At 43.9% G+C, this 17,389-nt stretch overlaps 2 protein-coding genes across 7 annotated transcripts in view; one reads left to right on the forward strand and one right to left on the reverse strand.

The window, feature by feature from the left end:
- wdpcp (WD repeat containing planar cell polarity effector) overlaps window positions 1–1,805 on the forward strand; it is a 215,844-nt gene extending 214,039 nt beyond the window's left edge. For all 5 annotated transcript variants that reach the window (XM_090217684.1, XM_090217686.1, XM_090217690.1 and 2 more), the window contains one exon: window positions 1,279–1,805. The gene's annotated coding sequence lies outside the window, so the exon portion shown is untranslated. The remainder of the gene's footprint in view (window positions 1–1,278) is intronic.
- Window positions 1,806–9,954: 8,149 nt separating this feature from the next.
- On the reverse strand, window positions 9,955–16,624 carry otx1 (orthodenticle homeobox 1). 2 transcript variants are annotated; one of them, XM_036961031.2, is made up of 5 exons: window positions 16,440–16,591; window positions 16,231–16,329; window positions 14,032–14,221; window positions 13,247–13,398; window positions 9,955–11,768 (listed from the first exon to the last, which is right to left on the reverse strand). In XM_036961031.2, exons 3-5 carry the CDS (start codon window positions 14,126–14,128, stop codon window positions 11,019–11,021), a joined length of 999 nt encoding a protein of 332 aa, XP_036816926.1. In that variant the 5' UTR covers window positions 14,129–14,221; window positions 16,231–16,329; window positions 16,440–16,591; the 3' UTR covers window positions 9,955–11,018. The 2 variants fall into 2 exon arrangements, with proteins under 2 accessions (XP_036816926.1, XP_036816925.1); XM_036961030.2 differs by having other exon boundaries at window positions 16,231–16,624.
- Window positions 16,625–17,389: the final 765 nt, after the last annotated feature.

A 17,389-nucleotide genomic window follows, 5' to 3' on the forward strand; every position in this document is an offset into this window, starting at 1 on the left:
TTTCTTTACCCCTCTTTCTCCCCCCTCTTTCTTTCCCCCTCTTTCTCCCCCCTCTTTCTTTACCCCTCTTTCTCTCCCCCTCTTTCTTTACCCCTCTTTCCTTCTCTTTCTTTACCCCTCTTTCTCCCCCCTCTTTCTTTACCCCTCTTTCTCCCCCCTCTTTCTTTACCCCTCTTTCTCCCCCCTCTTTCTTTACCCCTCTTTCTCCCCCCTCTTTCTTTACCCCTCTTTCTCCCCCCCTCTTTCTTTACCCCTCTTTCTCCCCCCTCTTTCTTTACCCCTCTTTCTCTCCCCCTCTTTCTTTACCCCTCTTTCTCTCCCCTCTTTCTTTACCCCTCTTTCTCCCCCCTCTTTCTTTACCCCTCTTTCTCTCCCTCTTTCTTTACCCCTCTTTCTCTCCCCCTCTTTCTTTACCCTCTTTCTCCCCCCTCTTTCTTTACCCCTCTTTCTCTCCCCCTCTTTCTTTACCCCTCTTTCTCTCCCCCTCTTTCTTTACCCCTCTTTCTCTCCCCCTCTTTCTTTACCCCTCTTTCTCCCCCCTCTTTCTTTACCCCTCTTTCTCTCCCCCTCTTTCTTTACCCCTCTTTCTCTCCCCCTCTTTCTTTACCCCTCTTTCTCCCCCCTCTTTCTTTACCCCTCTTTCTCTCCCCCTCTTTCTTTACCCCTCTTTCTCCCCCCTCTTTCTTTACCCCTCTTTCTCTCCCCCTCTTTCTTTACCCCTCTTTCTCCCCCCTCTTTCTCTCCCCCTCTTTCTCTCCCCCTCTTTCTTTACCCCTCTTTCTCCCCCCTCTTTCTCTCCTCCTCTTTCTCTCCCCCTCTTTCTTTACCCCTCTTTCTACCTCCTCTTTCTTTAACCCTCTTTCTCCCCCCTCTTTCTTTACCCCTCTTTCTCCCCCCTCTTTCTCCACCCTATTCCTTTACCCTCTTTCTCTCCCCCTCTTTCTTTACCCCTCTTTCTACCCCCTCTTTCTTTACCCCTCTTTCTCCCCCCTCTTTCTTTACCCCTCTTTCTCCCCCCTCTTTCTCACCCCTATTTCTTTACCCTGCTTTCTCCCTCCTATTCCTTTACCCTCTTTCTCCCCCCCTATTTCTCCCCCCTCTTTCTCCCCCCTCTTTCTTTACCCCTCTTTCTATACCCCTATTTCTCCCCCTCTTTCTCCCCCCTCTTTCTTTACCCTCTTTCTCCCCCCTATTTCTTTACCCTCTTTCTCCCCCCTCTTTCTTTACCCCTCTTTCTATACCCCTCATTCTTCCCCCCTCTTTCTTTCCCCAACTCAGGTGAACAAAGACGCAGGGAAGCTGAAAGTGGTTCATTTTGGTCTTGTTTGAAAACAGCCTTTGACCATTTCTTTTTCGACTGTAAACTCCATCTTTTTTAATGCATTTTTTAAAAATCAAATGTATTCTGTAAATATATCTGATAACTGATCGAGCTCTATTCTGAAATGTTGATGCATGATTAGCCTAAGAATTATGAATTTAAGTCTAAGTCAAATGTGAATAATTATGCTAATGTCTTGCTAGTAGGTTTTATTTTAACAGAATGTTGTATATGCTATATAGGCCTAGCCCTGTCCAGACCCATCTCAGTTCTCTCACAACCAGCCCTCCTGCTGAAAAATTGTGTTTTACATTTTCTGCCCGTTTAATTGAATTGTTCTTTAATCCCAGCCTCGTTTAAAACAGTGCAGTAATTAGGCTTTGTGTTTTTCATGATTGACCCTGGTCACCTTTTACAGTATTCTAATACAGAGCTGTAAACTAGCCTATTGTATTGCTGTATTAAAGAGGTTTTGTATCTTGTGTGTATGGCTTTTAGGCCTGTCCCTTGTATTTGTTGCACACTAAAATATGTCAAACCCACTATCATTAGGCATGCTGAGGCAGTGAATGTTTGGTCTCTCTATAGTTTATCAGATGATGTGGCCTACAGTATTGTACTGTGTACCGTGTAGGCTACTGTGTGTATGTGTCGAGATTACGGACTGCCGACGGTTTTTATTCATGAACGGAAGCCAATATAACAAGCGATTTTTAAGCGGTGAGCACGGGCAGCAGCACTGCGCGCCGAACGGAGCAGCTCGAGCCCCTTTCCTGAACAGCAGCCACGGCCTTGTCACGAGCTGTCGACGCGCTGCGCTCGGGACTAATCTGACAGCACGGCGCAGACCCTAATCCGCCACTGTATTCTAATCTATTTACTCTGCATTCTAAGAGGATTTGCTTCTCAAAAATATATACAACGACGAATCCGAGGCTGGAAAGTATGGTGAAATGGACAGAACAGATCAGTCAGTCAGGATGGGTTGGTTTCTGTGTTTTCTTTCTATGCGTCGTTTTGTTAGGTTTCCAAAAATAATAATCATTGTATGTTTTTTTCAATCGTCAATCGTTTTGGGAGAGAGATTGGTGAAAAATAATTACGTTTCTGTCTGGTGATACAAGGCTAATACTTGTCTTATGTAAACAGAAATGGTTCTGTTTTGTTCAGTGATACTCAAGAGAGCAGCAGTGTGGATAAGTGATATGTCATTGGTTTTATCTCCTGATATATGTCACTTTCAAACCACTACTGCAGCCTAATATCACATCATTCAATGATTTAACATCTGAAAATAAAACCTACAAAACCTGTAATAAAAGTCATTGGGTTACAGTTGATATCTGTTTTTAGATGTCTGCTGTGGGCCTTTAGGTGTCGGCTAGGACTACAAATACCTCAATCATCTCAGATTACACCTGGTCCTGGGCTAAAACCCGTTGTAGAGAATCTCCAAGTTTTATAGTCCAGGACTCGGTTTGATCTGTGTCTGGGGAAGCCGTCTGCTCAACTTTATTAATACACTGCTCAAAAAAATAAAGGGAACACTTAAACAACGCAATGTTAACTCCAAGTCAATCACACTTCTGTGAAGTCAAACTGATTTCCATTGATCATTTTTGTGTGATTTTGTTGTCAGCACATTCAACCATGTAAAGAAAAAAGTATTTAATAAGAATATTTCATTCATTCAGATCTAGGATGTGTTATTTTAGGGTTCCCTTTATTCTTTTTGGAGCAGTGTATATACACAGTTTTGATTAGAACCAAACAACAAATGTCTCTCCTGTTGGGAAACCTCTGGCCCCTGTGACCAGACAGGTCTAACGTTAAGACCACAGCCTCCAGCACACACGTCTACGTTGTCAGCATAGGTTTAGCTTCCGCCCTTTGACCTCGCCTCTATCTCTCCCCACTACCATCCTCTCTAATCTGTCCAATAAAAATAAGAAAATATCGCAAATGTATATATTTATGTCGACAATGTGTCTTTTAAAGGCCTTGCGATGCGTTCGCGGGGATCTCTATTCGCGGTACACGCGGTGCGCGTGTCGGCTCAACCGGATTGTCGACAACCCGTGGTCCGGTTGAATCCCGGCGTAAATCTGTGTCCAGGAAACCGCCCTTTAAGTGTAGTAATAAATATATTGAGTAGGCCTTTAATAGACTCCAGCCACCTGAGATGGCTGGAAGAGATGAGCCTATTAGGACAGTGCTATTACTATAGTGGTGGGGGCGTGGTGTAGTGGGGGAGCGGCCTTGTTAGCGGTTGTAAATGAAGCTAGCCTCCAGTGTGCGTGTCTTACCCACCCATCATTATCCGTTATCATCCACGTTATCTTGTGCAACAGCTACTCTGTGGGGTTTTAATGTCACGTAACACAAGTACAGTGAAGTGTATTTCTTACAAGCTCTAAACCCAACAATGCAGTAATCAATATCAATGTAGTAATATTGTCTCTCTGTCTGTCTCTCTCTCTGTCCCTCTGTCTCTGTCTGTCTCTCTCTGTCCCTCTGTCTTTCGTGTCTGTTTCGCTGTCCCTCTGTCTGTCTCTCTCTGTCCCTCTGTCTTTCGTGTCTGTTTCGCTGTCCCTCTGTTTCTCTCTGTCTCTGTCTGTCTCTCTGGCTGTCTCTCGTGTCTATTTCTCTGTCCCTGTCTCTCTCTGTGTCTCTGTCTGTGTCTCTGTCTGTCTTTCTGGCTGTCTCGTAGCCTAGCCTATAGCCTTCTATATCATATGTAATAATAGTCCATGACGGATGTGTTGGTGTTGGGTACATTTTCCATCCTTTTGCTTCCCCCAATCAACCCTTGTCAGATCAGTGATGACCTCAAAGAAGGAAAGAAGCCCTCCATGCACAGTATTAGAACTGGGCCATCCAAGTCAAACACCTTGAGGGGAGCCGGGGTCATGAGAGGAGCCTAGGAGCCGGGGCCTTTAGGGGAGTCGGGGTCATGAGAGGAACCTAGGAGCCGGGGCCTTGACGGGAGCCGGGGTCATGAGAGGAGCCTAGGAGCCGGGGCCTTGAGGGGAGCCGGGGTCATGAGAGGAGCCTAGGAGCCGGGGCCTTGAGGGGACCCGGGGTCATGAGAGGAGCCGGGGCCTTGAGGGGAGCCGGGGTCATGAGAGGAGCCGGGGCCTTGAGGGGAGCCGGGGCCTTGAGAGGAGCCTAGGAGCTGGGGCCTTGAGAGGAGCCTAGGAGCCGGGGCCTTGAAGGGAACCAGGGCCTTGAGGGGAGCCGGGGCCTTGAATGGAGCCAGGGCCTTGAGGGGAGCCGGGGCCTTGAGGGGAGCCTAGAAGCCCGGGGTCTTGAGGGGAGCCGGGGCCTTGAGGGGAGCCGGGGCCTTGAGAGGAGTCTGGGTCTTGAGGGGAGCCGGGGCCATGAGGGGAGCCTAGGAGCCAGGGGTCTTGAGGGGAGCCTAGGAGCCGGGGGTCTTGAGGGGAGCCAGAGTTTTGAGTGTGATGCGAGCAGCAGTCAGGGAGAGCTAGCTTGTGTTCCAAATGGCACCCTAGTCCCATAGGGCCCTGGTCAAAAGTAGTGCACTATATAGGGAATAGGGTGACATTTTGGACAGAGACTTGGTGTGCACTCAGCTGGGCTTTACCTATCCAAACCTAGTAGGAATACTGTGAATGCACTCCCTGGGTTGTCATGGGGATGAGTAAGCTGCTTTCAGCTAGGAAGGAAGTTCCTTTTTCTCTGGGGCTTGGAGGCTTTCTCTGGGGCTTGGAGGCTTTCTCTGGGGCTTGGAGGCTTTCTCTGGGGCTTGGAGGCTTTCTCTGGAGCTTGGAGGCTTTCTCTTGGGCTTTGAGGCTTTCTCTGGGGCTTGGAGGCTTTCTCTGGGGCTTGGAGGCTTTCTCTGGGGCTTGGAGGCTTTCTCTGGGGCTTGGAGGCTTTCTCTGGGGCTTGGAGGCTTTCTCTGGGGCTTGGAGGCTTTCTCTTGGGCTTGGAGGCTTTCTCTTGGGCTTGGAGGCTTTCTCTGGGGCTTGGAGGCTTTCTCTGGGGCTTGGAGGCTTGGAGGCTTTCTCTGGGGCTTGGAGGCTTTCTCTTGGGCTTTGAGGCTTTCTCTGGGGCTTGGAGGCTTTCTCTGGGGCTTGGAGGCTTTCTCTGGGGCTTGGAGGCTTTCTCTGGGGCTTGGAGGCTTTCTCTGGGGCTTGGACGGACCTGACCATCACATAACAGGAGAAAAAGCGTTTCATCCTTTTATTGCAGTTTTGAAGTGTAACATTAAAGAGGTCTTGTGCTGCTCACCGCTGTTGAAAGTGTCCGTTTATGATTAGTATCATATCAGGTAAAAAATGTTGATGACATTCGAAAGTCAAACATTGTGAGTATTTTTCTAAATTACAAACTATCTCAGAGGGGGAAAAGTGTCTTGCTGGCTGACTGTGCAAAACGGGTCTCGAAAAAGCTGCCCTGCCACATAATTAATTACCTCTTGCAACACCACCAATTATCAATTGGAATCTAAAACTTTTGATTCTTGTACCAGTCCCAGACATAATTGACGCATAAAACAAAACCAAAATACCTGACGAACAAAACCCAAGTCTGCCCGACAGGACGGCCTCGTATCACAAAGCACCATTGAAACTAGAGCCGTCACTCCTGACTACACCGTGTCGGTACAGGGTCATGTTCATTCGGCCCCAAACGAGGGAAAAAACAGACAAGCAGGGAGGAACTACTTTGGACTTGTCCAATAAGAAATGTGAATTATCCATTTGCGAAACGCTTTGCTACGTTGTGCACTAATGAACACGACCCCGTTAAACTCTGTTTAACCTCTTCCTCAGGTAAGTATCCTCCCAGGCCCGGCCCCATGCCGTCTCGCTCCTCAGACCGACCTATCAACACGTGAAGATGCTGACGTCTGGCGACGCTAGACAGCCAATGAAAAACCAGGTTGGATGAGAAAAGGAGGAGGAGAACTGTCCCAGCATGCAGGTTGTGCTATCGGTCCATCTCAGGGAAGGCCCACTCTCTCATACACATAATATCTCCGGCTTGTCAGATCTCCCACACTCACTGATATAAATCACATTCACGTATGCCAAAACAACAACAACAAAAAGGTCCAGCACAGTTCATTTCCTGGATAGGATAGTTGGAAAAACGTCAACAGGTATTTGAGCCTATCCAGGGGATATGCTTCCAATGGCACCCTTTGCCCTATATAGTGCACTACTACTGTATATGGACCCTGGTTAAAAGTAGGGCATAGGATGAAATTTGGAACGCGGACCAGGCTCACTCAGGCAGAAAGTAGCTAGGCCATAGGGTCAGTTCACCCTGAGGGATACGGTGACCTGGCGATCCAGGGAGCCAGAGGAGGACATCTCCAACCCACATGGACCCTGTTCTTGACTCAATACGGGCCATGTGATGTCATGCCACAGACACCGTCTGAGGCTGTTGATCCCAGTCATTAATAATAATGGTGTGAAGGGGCGGGATTTAATGACTGACCAGCGGATTTACTTTGTTGCTCTCAGAGACACAGTTTAGTTTTATATTTGACTCTGGTTGTTCTTTACAGACTATCATCTAGACAATTACACGTAGAAAAACTGTTTTCAAATGAGCTTGGATGGTTCTGACAACATGAAAAGGTCACTTTGGAAGGAATAAAGTTTGTGATAAGTTTATAGGAGTGATCGTAAAGTCATACACTGTACACATTACAGGCCCTGGTGCTAACATGGTAGAGAGTCCTGATTGGGTACACATTGTGTTCACGTTTTCAGACAGCTGTAGACGATTAAAAGACTCATTGAGAACTGATTGTGATCAGATCTTCCATGTATAAACTGACAAGATCAGGACGACGGACGCATGTTAGTGGCAGGTATAAAGTGACTAGAGATGGATAGACAGCTAAGCACTAGAGTTTATCTGTAATGCGAAAGAGCCACGTTAAAGCGCGACTGACACTTAAAGGCAATGTTCCGCTGCATATATCGGCCCAATCGGAAATTACCTTCACATTTCTATTGCAATCTGTAACACTTCAGAGATGCAGTCTGAGTAGAGCCCCTTAAGGTCATTTTTCGATTGCAACATGTTTAGCGTTTATCGTGAATGTGGAAACATTGCCTTTAAGAGGGGCATAGTTGAAAATGGACAATGAGATTTAATCTAGCCCTAAGGTTTGACCTTTACACCTAAAAGGCCACGGCAAAACAAAATGTGTGCTGACCCATTGGCTGTGGCCTGCAAGTTCCTGCTCACCTCTCTTAGGTTCCAACTGGTGTCGCTACATTGAGCTTTTAGTAGTAATATATTGATTATGCAGAGAGAAAATACAGCAATTTAGGCTGCGTTTACACTGGTAGCCCGAATCTGATATTTTGCCACTAATTGGTCTTTTGACCATTCAGATCAGATTTCTTTTGACAATAATAGGGCAAATATATCAGAATTTGCCTGCCTGTGTAAACACAGTTGAAATAATCCCTTACAGAGCGTCTCTTTAAGGCTGCGTTTACACAGGCAGCCAAATATTATACTCTTTTGACCAATCACAAGTCCTTTCACGTCAGATCATTTTTGAGCTGCTATGATTGGTCAAAAGATCAATTAGTTGGGGTAAAAGATCAGAATTGGGCTGCCTGCTTAAAAGCAGCTTTATTGCAGCTTTGAGACTTTGAAAAGACCGGTGTTTTGTATAAGCAATGCGAGTAGCCAAGCCTGCACGCATTATCTACCTGACATAAATTAGAATTAACAGGATTTGAAAAGCCATTCAAGATTATTCCTTTGATGCAATTAAAATGGCAACATTCACTAAATCATGCCTCGTTTTCTGTATGAAACTGTACATGCTATTCTATTGCCGTATCGGAAGTTGTGTAACTAACATACGCTGTCATTGCCAACATGTGCAAAGCCAATTATCCTAGTCATATTTTACAGTATTTATTTTTATTATGTAGCATGTATATGTCTGAACGAAAATGACTTTATTTTTATTTCATGGGTGGATGTTTAAAACAAAACGGATTCAAGCTAATCCAGTCCTTTATCCCTTGCGTGATTAGTTTATACAGAAGTAATGGACAACACAGGATAGATAGTGAGAGAGTATGGAATATGCGAGTTTACACCGAATAGGGCAACACATTACATAATCAACTTTTTACATAATTAGAGAAATCTTTTGAATTAATAAGTCCCAGCAGTATTTTAAAAACAAAATGGTAGCCTTATGTTTATTAATCGTCTAAATATAGGAGACATAGGCAACTATTTATTTAACGAAATTATAAAGTAAGGGACCATGAAATGGACCGTTCTGAAAAATGTTTTAGATCGAATGTTCCACCTGACCTATGCGTCAAACCAATTCCGTTGTGCCAAATCCAATTTCTAATTCTCAAGTCCTGGTCGTGTTTGTTGGAAAGTGTTTCACGTAAGAGCACGAGGCTAAAAAAATACCCAAGATTGGTTGCAAATGTTTGATGCAGATTTAACAAATCCTGCCAGCGTGTTTGTGTACACTCGCGGTGTCGCAGATGTCTCAAAGCGCACGCGGGCATACTCGAACAAACATGTATAATGTTCTAGTTAGCAAGAGGCTGCGGATTTCAAATGGAACCGTATTCCATTTTTATTCTCCACTATGTAGGAAATATAGGTGCCATTTGGGACGCATCCCCGGTGTGTTTATTTAGCTGGTACTGCATACTATTCATCATTAAAGGGGCAATCTGGGATTTGTTGATAGGTCCCTTAATCAACTTTCAGGTTTGTTGCAAATAGATGGCCTGTGCATTATGCCTGTATTCCTAGAAGAAAGATCCTGTGCAGCTAAAATGAAATAGTCCAATTCTAACTATTATAACTACAAAGCCTACAACTAATAAAGAACGGTGCCTTGTCAAAGATTGTTTTTGGTCTTAGCCTTCAGAGTTCAACCATGTTGGATCTTCCTCTGACAGTATCATTATCCGCGTGGCCTTCGCACACTGTTAAAACATGCACGTCTTAACAACCTTGCCAAAACGCCGCCGATTTTCCCTTTTTTTAATGGGTTTATGCCCTCGAGCTGCCTCCCTCTCCGCTTTTTGACCCGCTAACCCGGCCCCACCTACGTAATTACCGCATCAGAGGCGGTGAAATTCTTCCAGGTTATTTGGAATAAACGCGACTCTCGGCGCTACACTGAAAAACCGCACGTTTGTAATTATATGCGCATTCAATTACTCCGTGATCAAAATGTGACAGACTCAATATTTAAAGCGTTTTAACGCTGCATGTCAAAAAACATTCGTTTAATTTCCCTAAAGCAATAAGTGATTTCAGCGTTTCAATTTGACCACAGGGATTAAATAAACACTCTTAAATGTAAAATGTCCTGTAGGCCCTACACGATGTATTTTAACTTGTTTTAATTATGGGAGTCATTGGCATCAATTCACCCCGTTAGGCCTACACTTAGTCTAATTAACAGTTCAACACGCATATAAAACAAAGTGTGACTTGTTTACATGGAAACAGGAATCCTACATAAATTAGGGCATAGGCTATGCCTACCTGCACATAAAACCAGTACAGGCACCTATATCAGTCCAAGTCAAGCACTGGGTGAAATTGTAGGCTAATTCGGGTCAAACACAGAATCCACTAAGAAATATGAGTTGACGGATCTTTATTGAATGGATAAGGGTGTTCGCCTTGAGATACATTCAACATTTCACTGGCATCTTGGAACAGCAAATCCACATTCTTAAACAGGATTCATTTGACTCCAACAGGAAGTCAAGTGCCATTGTTAAAATATGTCAAATTTTACGATTGACAAATGCCAGAGTCAGGAGGTATGTTCGAAATATTCTTTAACTTTTAAAAAGAGCTTTTCCTTTTGAAAAAAACTGCAGTCCTGATTGAGCATGATGTTTTACTTTTATATTTTCTCATTTCGTTTCTCCAGGACATTTCAAGTTGTCTAATGTATTTTGTCTATAAAGGAAAACGTATATATATAAAAAAAAAATGGAACTTCATGGCCAATTCGTTATCTTTGGAATGATTTACATCGGCTATAGTTTTTTCAAAGTTCTTATTAAACAATTTCAAATTCAGAAACACCAACTAAACGTGGTCACTGTAACTGACCCAAATACATATATACATATTTCAACGCCTTTACGTCGCTGACTAAAATCTCTTTCATCCTAAAAATAACACATTTCAGAAATAAAAACAGGATTTGATTGGAAATGGACGGAGGTAAGCAGCGCGTGCACTGGCACGGTGACCGTAGGTAATCCTCATCTTTCCAGGGACAGACATGAGTGCATCGCCAGAGCCAGGACAGGAGGACGCTAGTGGTCACAGAAGTTTGGTTGAAACAACATTTGTTAAAACAGTCCATAGTTAAAAGGTCGAAACATTTCTTCATTGACAAAAGTAAAAACTACTTTTCAATCAAGCCCACAGCCCTCTCTCAAGTTGTTTTCATAAGCGTAAAAAGGGACCGTTTATTGAAAATAATAAAAAAAATAAGTCCAATCAATGAGCTTCTGTCCATCCAAACTATAATTGCTGTTACTTTTTAAAGTTCATATACTTTTTTCTCATTAAAAATCAACAAATGATGAGTGAGGAAACCAAATAGGGAAGGAGGGAAAATACAGAAGGGAGAAAAAAAAAGTAAACCAATCACAAGACATGAGTCCCCTGGTCTTTGTAGTCCTCACAAGACTTGGAACCTCCAGGAGGCCTGGTCTTTGTAGTCCAAGCAGTCACTGGCATTAAAGTTGAGTTTCCACGAGGAGGCCGCTGTCTGCTCTTTATAATCCAAGCAGTCTGAACCATTGAAGGCCAGGCCAGTGCCTCCGTAAGCCTGGTGATGGTGGTGGTGATGGTGTCCTGAAGACTGACTGATGTGGTGGTGCGGGTGACCCGACATAGAAGAGGCCGTCATGGGGCTGAGCTGGTGGTGTGGGTGAGAGTGCATGGGGGCCAGGTAGGAGCCGCAGTCCACCCCGCTGAAGTAGGAGCTGGACGGGGTAGGGTTGTAGGAGCCGTAGCCTGTCGTCTGGTTGTAGGACATGGGATAGGAGGAGGTGGCCGAGACCGACCCTGAGACCGACCGCTGCATGCAGGAGGCGTTGGACGGGGGTCCTGGGGGCTCGGCGAGCGGCGGGGCGGAGGCGGGTGTTAACGGGCCGTTGCCCGGGGAGATGGCGGGACTCCAAATAGATGAGACGGTGCTGATGGAGGTAGAGGTGTTGCTGAGGCCCGCCCCCGCGTGATTGGTGGAGGAGGAGGAAGAAGAGGAGGAGACTGCGCTGGAGACGGCAGGCGGGGTGAACTGGCCGCTGCTCTCCGACCCGGTGCTCTCCCTCGCCGGAGAGGACTTCTTCTTGGCCGGACGGGCCTTGGTACTGTTGCCGCTCTGTGCCTGCTGCCGACACTTCGCCCTTCGGTTCTTGAACCACACCTAGAACCAAACAGAGAATCAACTGTTAAAGCACACCTAGAACCAGAGAACCAACTGTTAAAGCACACCTAGAACCAAACAGAGAACCAACTGTTAAAGCACACCTAGAACCAAACAGAGAATCAACTGTTAAAGCACACCTAGAACCAAACAGAGAACCAACTGTTAAAGCACACCTAGAACCAAACAGAGAACCAACTGTTAAAGCACACCTAGAACCAAACAGAGAATCAACTGTTAAAGCACACCTAGAACCAAACAGAGAACCAACTGTTAAAGCACACCTAGAACCAAACAGAACCTATCAACCATTAAAACCGAACCAAACGCAACCAACCAAATGATAAAGCCACACCTAACCAAACCAAGAGTTAGCAACCCAGCCATCCGATACAACAGGCTCTCACAGTACATTTCTAAAGGGAAAAGGCCATGATAGAACAACATTATGGAGGTAAATTGGTGTTATTAGGTATCAATGTTAATTTCCACCCAGGCCCGTTCCCTTCTAGCAGCATGAGTCTCTAGTTTCATACCTTATGTGTGTCCCAAATGGCACCCTATTCCCTACATAGTGCACTACTTTTGACCAGGGTCCATAGGGTGTCCCATAGGGCACTGATCAAAATTTGTTCACTATGTAGGGAATAGGGTGCCATTTGGGATGCCACCCTTGTAGATAACAGGTGATAGAGTTTCTCTTCAGAGCAGAGTAACTCTATAGCACCAAGAGGGGAGGATCATGTAGAGCATTTGGTTTCACACGCATTCTAACAACAACTTAAAAATGGTGAGAGGTTGGCCTTGGTGCCGACCTCATGGCTTTTAAAACCAATTTGCTCAGAACATGAGTAGCCCATAGGACTGTGTGTGAGAGACTTGTTAAATTTAACAAAGCTATGTCCAAGAAAATAATAATAAATGGCATGTCGGCACCCTGAAGAAGGCAAAGTGATGCTGAAACGTCGGCCATTTACCCAATAAATTACCAGGAGTTCATACCTGGAGGAAGAGACTGTTTTTATGGCATCCAACAGTGAACCTTTAATTGGTGTTCATATTTTAGGTCTAGTCATCACTACCCTGGATGGCAGTCAGTTTTGATAACAACTATTGAATGAACTACAGATAACAAACACCAACATTCCTCAGATAGTCACGTGGTATAGCCAATACTATATGTATATAGAGGCTACCCAGTCAATAGCTCACCAAATCACTAATATAAACTCAATGACTTTATAGGGAAACGTCATTGCGGCACTATTGAAGCTAACTCCTAGCCGTGAGAAGTATGGCTTAAGTAAAGTATATATTTTCCATGGAACATAAGAGGGGGCTACAGGGGTGGGCGGCTATACTGTGCGTCATTGAGTTGGTTACAACAACCCTAATCCTTGAACCAATCCCTGAGATTAATGAATCGCTGTCTCACAAAAAACAGAGCGAATGCCGTTTAAAAAAAGTTGACATTTTACCTGGACCCTGGATTCCGGAAGGTTAATTTTCAGTGCGACCTCTTCGCGCATGAAGATATCCGGATACCTAGTTTTAGCAAAGAGCGACTCGAGGATGTCCAACTGCGAGCGCGTGAACGTGGTGCGTTCACGACGCTGTTTTCTAGGCGTCGCTGAAACAGAGAGAGTAAGAGATTTGAAATGAAAGCTTTAAAATGATTTGTCTATTTTGAGCAGAAACACTAATCATATGAAGACTATTGCTCAAGTGGCACGAATTATATTGAGCTAGTCTATTTTTGTCCTACCAGTCAACATTTCATTATGTTATAATGAGATAAGAAATATCAAATTGTATATCGATGTAGCCTACCAACTATACAAAAATTAAACTATCAAAAAATACAATCGATTTTTAGTTTCCACAATTGGGATATTTATTTTCACTTTTTCATGGCTAAACATGCGTAAATCCACTTCAAATAAAGTTTGATTTCGAGTTGTAGCCTATTACCCTCAGAATCAATACTATCTTTATCCAACATGTGGTGTCCTCAAGCCCGGACCAGGTCGAAACCAGCAGCGGGTACACTGCGGACATTATCGTTGGCTGTTCAGACATGTTGTATGTTTGGTTACTGCCTATAGGTTTGTCCTTATTGGTTACATTTCCATTTGGAGAGAGACATCTCAGAGTGTGTGAGCCCCGGGCGATGGGCCGTGCACCGAGCTAGCCTGACATCCAGAACCTGTTTTGCTAACACATTCCACTCAAACCCGGGCGGATGCGAGGCGCTTATCCCTACCTGGGTAGCCCACAGACGGGTGCAGTAGGTCCATGGCGGAGCCGCTGAGCCCTAGGCCATTCATGCCGTAGGGGGGCTGTTTGAGGTATGACATCATGCTAGAGGCAGTCACGGGTCCCCCCAGATCTTGCCAATAGTTCGATTTCCCCCGATGTTGCAGCTTGACGAAAGAGGGGCCGATGTAAGTGCACTGCAAAAATACAAAAAATGTATGGATTAAGACAAATAGTTCGATGTAAATCAGTGCTGGATCAGTGCTGTTTTTCTTCCTTTGAGATGCGTTGGGAATGGCCTGGTTATGATTTCCAAAGTTTAACAAAATATAGTTTAGTTGGACATTCCGTGATTTACAAATAATATTTTCCTCTTTGCGTCTCTGAATTTAGACCTACAGTACAGGTCTGATGTAGTATTCCCAACTATAATACTCACTATGATTCATCTTGAAGAGTGCGTGTATGTATATAAAATAATCTCAAAACAAATGTATTCATTAAATTAATTCGGTTGTGGGTTAAAACTGCGTGGTTTATGTATGGCTTTTTAAATGTCGTATAGTCTCTACATGGAACATAATGTAGTGTTGGCGTCTATTCTACCAAAAACATCTGCAGGTGTTAATTAAACTAGCTAAATAAATCCATTATTCCCTTTTTATTAATATGTGTGAGCCGTTTCCTAGAACCCAGAAGATAAAACTAACGTCCGATGCCTGGTGTCTGAACTGGATTGGCCAGATTTGACTTAATCATAATTGTAATTCTCCTTTTTGTCGTTTATCCCATCTTGTTGAATAACATGTTACATAAAGCCGAAGTGTTGGGCTATCGGCTTGATATGCACCCCACTTGAATCCGTTGGACTCAATTACACACCGTCAGTATGGGCCATTGTCTCTACCCCGTGGCATGTAGGCTGTCGAACTAAATCAACTCAGAAAATAGTTATAAATATATATATATATATATATATATATATATATCTCGATGAGAGCTGTGTCAAACTATGGTGCTATAGGTTAATAATTCCAGTTTGAGAAATGTTTTTTTGATAGGGCCAAAGAAAGTTGCTCTGGTCCGGGGATGTGTACGTGTAAGTAGGCCTCGTTCCCATAGTCTCATTTATTCTCAAACTGAAACAGTCTAATAGAAACTCAGTCTTTGAGCCCTGAATGACACCCATTAGGAAACACTTGTTTTACTAATCAACTACTATTTACAGCTTTCGGGCTCATTATATTACAAAAAAAGTTAGTTTAGCATAAGTACAAAGCGGAGTCCTTAAGTAGCCCAATATAGCTGGAAAGGTATAACCTAAAAACATGGCCACGCTTCACTGTATCGGTTGGTTGTTGACATTTAGAAGCCAACATTTCACTTGCCACTTCCAATTATCGTTAGGCTACTAACGTGCACGGAGGGGTGGGGGGGGACAATCCAAAATTAAAAAGCTGGAAATTAAATTGACGTTAACGAGCGGAAACTCATCTCTTCTATTCAGCGAGATGACTATCTGGCCCCCGTGCTGTGCGGCCCAAACCGCGGCTCTTATTTCTGTGTATTCGGACGGTTCTTTAAAAACGGCATTTTCAGCCCCTGCTCTGTTTAAGGAGTGATTTGAAAAGGAGACATCTTCGTGCAAATGAACCCAATTAGAATTTAGATTAATCCTCGGGGGTGACCATTTCAGAAGACTCCTTATCAGCAAAATACATTTAACAAAACCCCATACACGCCTCTCCAATTATCTACTAAGTAGTTTAGACATTTTATCACCCCCCCCCCCCCCCCCCACACACACACACAAAAGAAAATAGCATGCTTCAATTGAAATGAAAATCTACAATTATTAGGCCCTAGTTACATTCGAAGAAGTTGACAACTCGTTTAAATGAAAAAAAAATCGAATTCAACTTGAAGTCGCCCACTCAGGGGATTTGACCAGTATTAATTGATCATTCAGTTAATAATAGATTAGACAATGGGAGCACGAATCAAAACGCGCACATATTGTTATAGGACTTTAACCTGCATTTCCTACTGGTTGCGTTGTGTGGCAATCGGAGACAGTGATAAATGTATACAGGCTGTGTTTATTTGGCCTAAAGGTTGTTTCAAATGCAGGACAAACTAATTTACACATAAATAAGGATTGAAAAAGTATCCTCCAACTTCAATCTAAAGCATTAAAGTAACGTACCTTTTTCTCTCCTTCCTATCCCCAAGCTTCTCTCCTTTAGTAGCCTGGTAAAGGCGACCAGATGAATCTAATGCGGCTATCCACCAATACCGAGGAAGTCTGGATGGCAACCCGAAGACAGAGAACTCAAGACGGCAACTCAAAAACAAATACAGAGCAAACTGTGCATTATGGAGAAGAGCTGTAGCCTATTGGTTCTCACTTCTCACCCAGCGCGTGCCCTGTCGTTGTTTCCCTGTTAGTCGATCGTGAAGGTTTCCGGGTTTTTAAAAACCAAATAAATCAAACTAATTTGCTTGAGTTTTGCGTGGTGTCTGTCACTGTGTTAAGGTGATTGCTAATGTAGACGGATGGAGATTGATCACATTCCCACTACCCTTGCCCCTCTATGAGCGTAGGACACCTGCCGAGCCGCCCACTCTATCCAATCAGTGAGCGTCCTCTCTCTGACAGACAGTGGGGGCTGCCACTCAGCGCTCAGAGTAGCTGTAGAAGCCCCTCCTCTTTCGGTCGAGAAAACAAACCCGGACAAACCCAGCCCGGACATATTCTCAAAAGCGGAAAACATTTCAGACAGACTGGCAAAGTGGCTCATACGAGCAGTTTTTGCAGTGCACTCGTCTAAACAGACCATTTACGCATCAAATTAACAGCCTGACGCAATACGGAATTCTAATCTAACCAATTTGGCAAATATTATATAGGCTAGGTTTACCTATTTTGGAGACCAAAAAGGGATATGACAGAAATTAAAATTATTGTATTCTTAAATAGACGTTTAGTATTTATACTTTTATCAAAAAGGAACGGCAACAGTGAAAATTAACAGGCCCCAAAACCGACTCTTTAATCTGTGGTTGAGAATAAATGCAAGCTATAACCTAGTCGAATATACTTTTTAAAACATTGTCAATAACTGGGGGAAAAAATACGTTTTACAAACATCATCATGAGATGTCTAACTTGTCCAGATAAAACATTTGGTATTTCGAATTCAATGTTTATTTTTAAAATATATATATTTTTCAAAAACACGGAACTAATAGGCTACTAGAAATAGCATAAAAATAATACACATTTAAGCAAGTCGATTTATTTTTTTATCCAGCCTATATTTCTGCCGGGGCGTGTGGGCCTTTATGTTCAGGTCACACAAAAA

This window comes from Oncorhynchus mykiss, chromosome 23, assembly GCF_057628025.1.
Source record: "Oncorhynchus mykiss isolate SJ-2025 chromosome 23, ASM5762802v1, whole genome shotgun sequence".
NCBI lineage: Eukaryota > Metazoa > Chordata > Actinopteri > Salmoniformes > Salmonidae > Oncorhynchus > Oncorhynchus mykiss.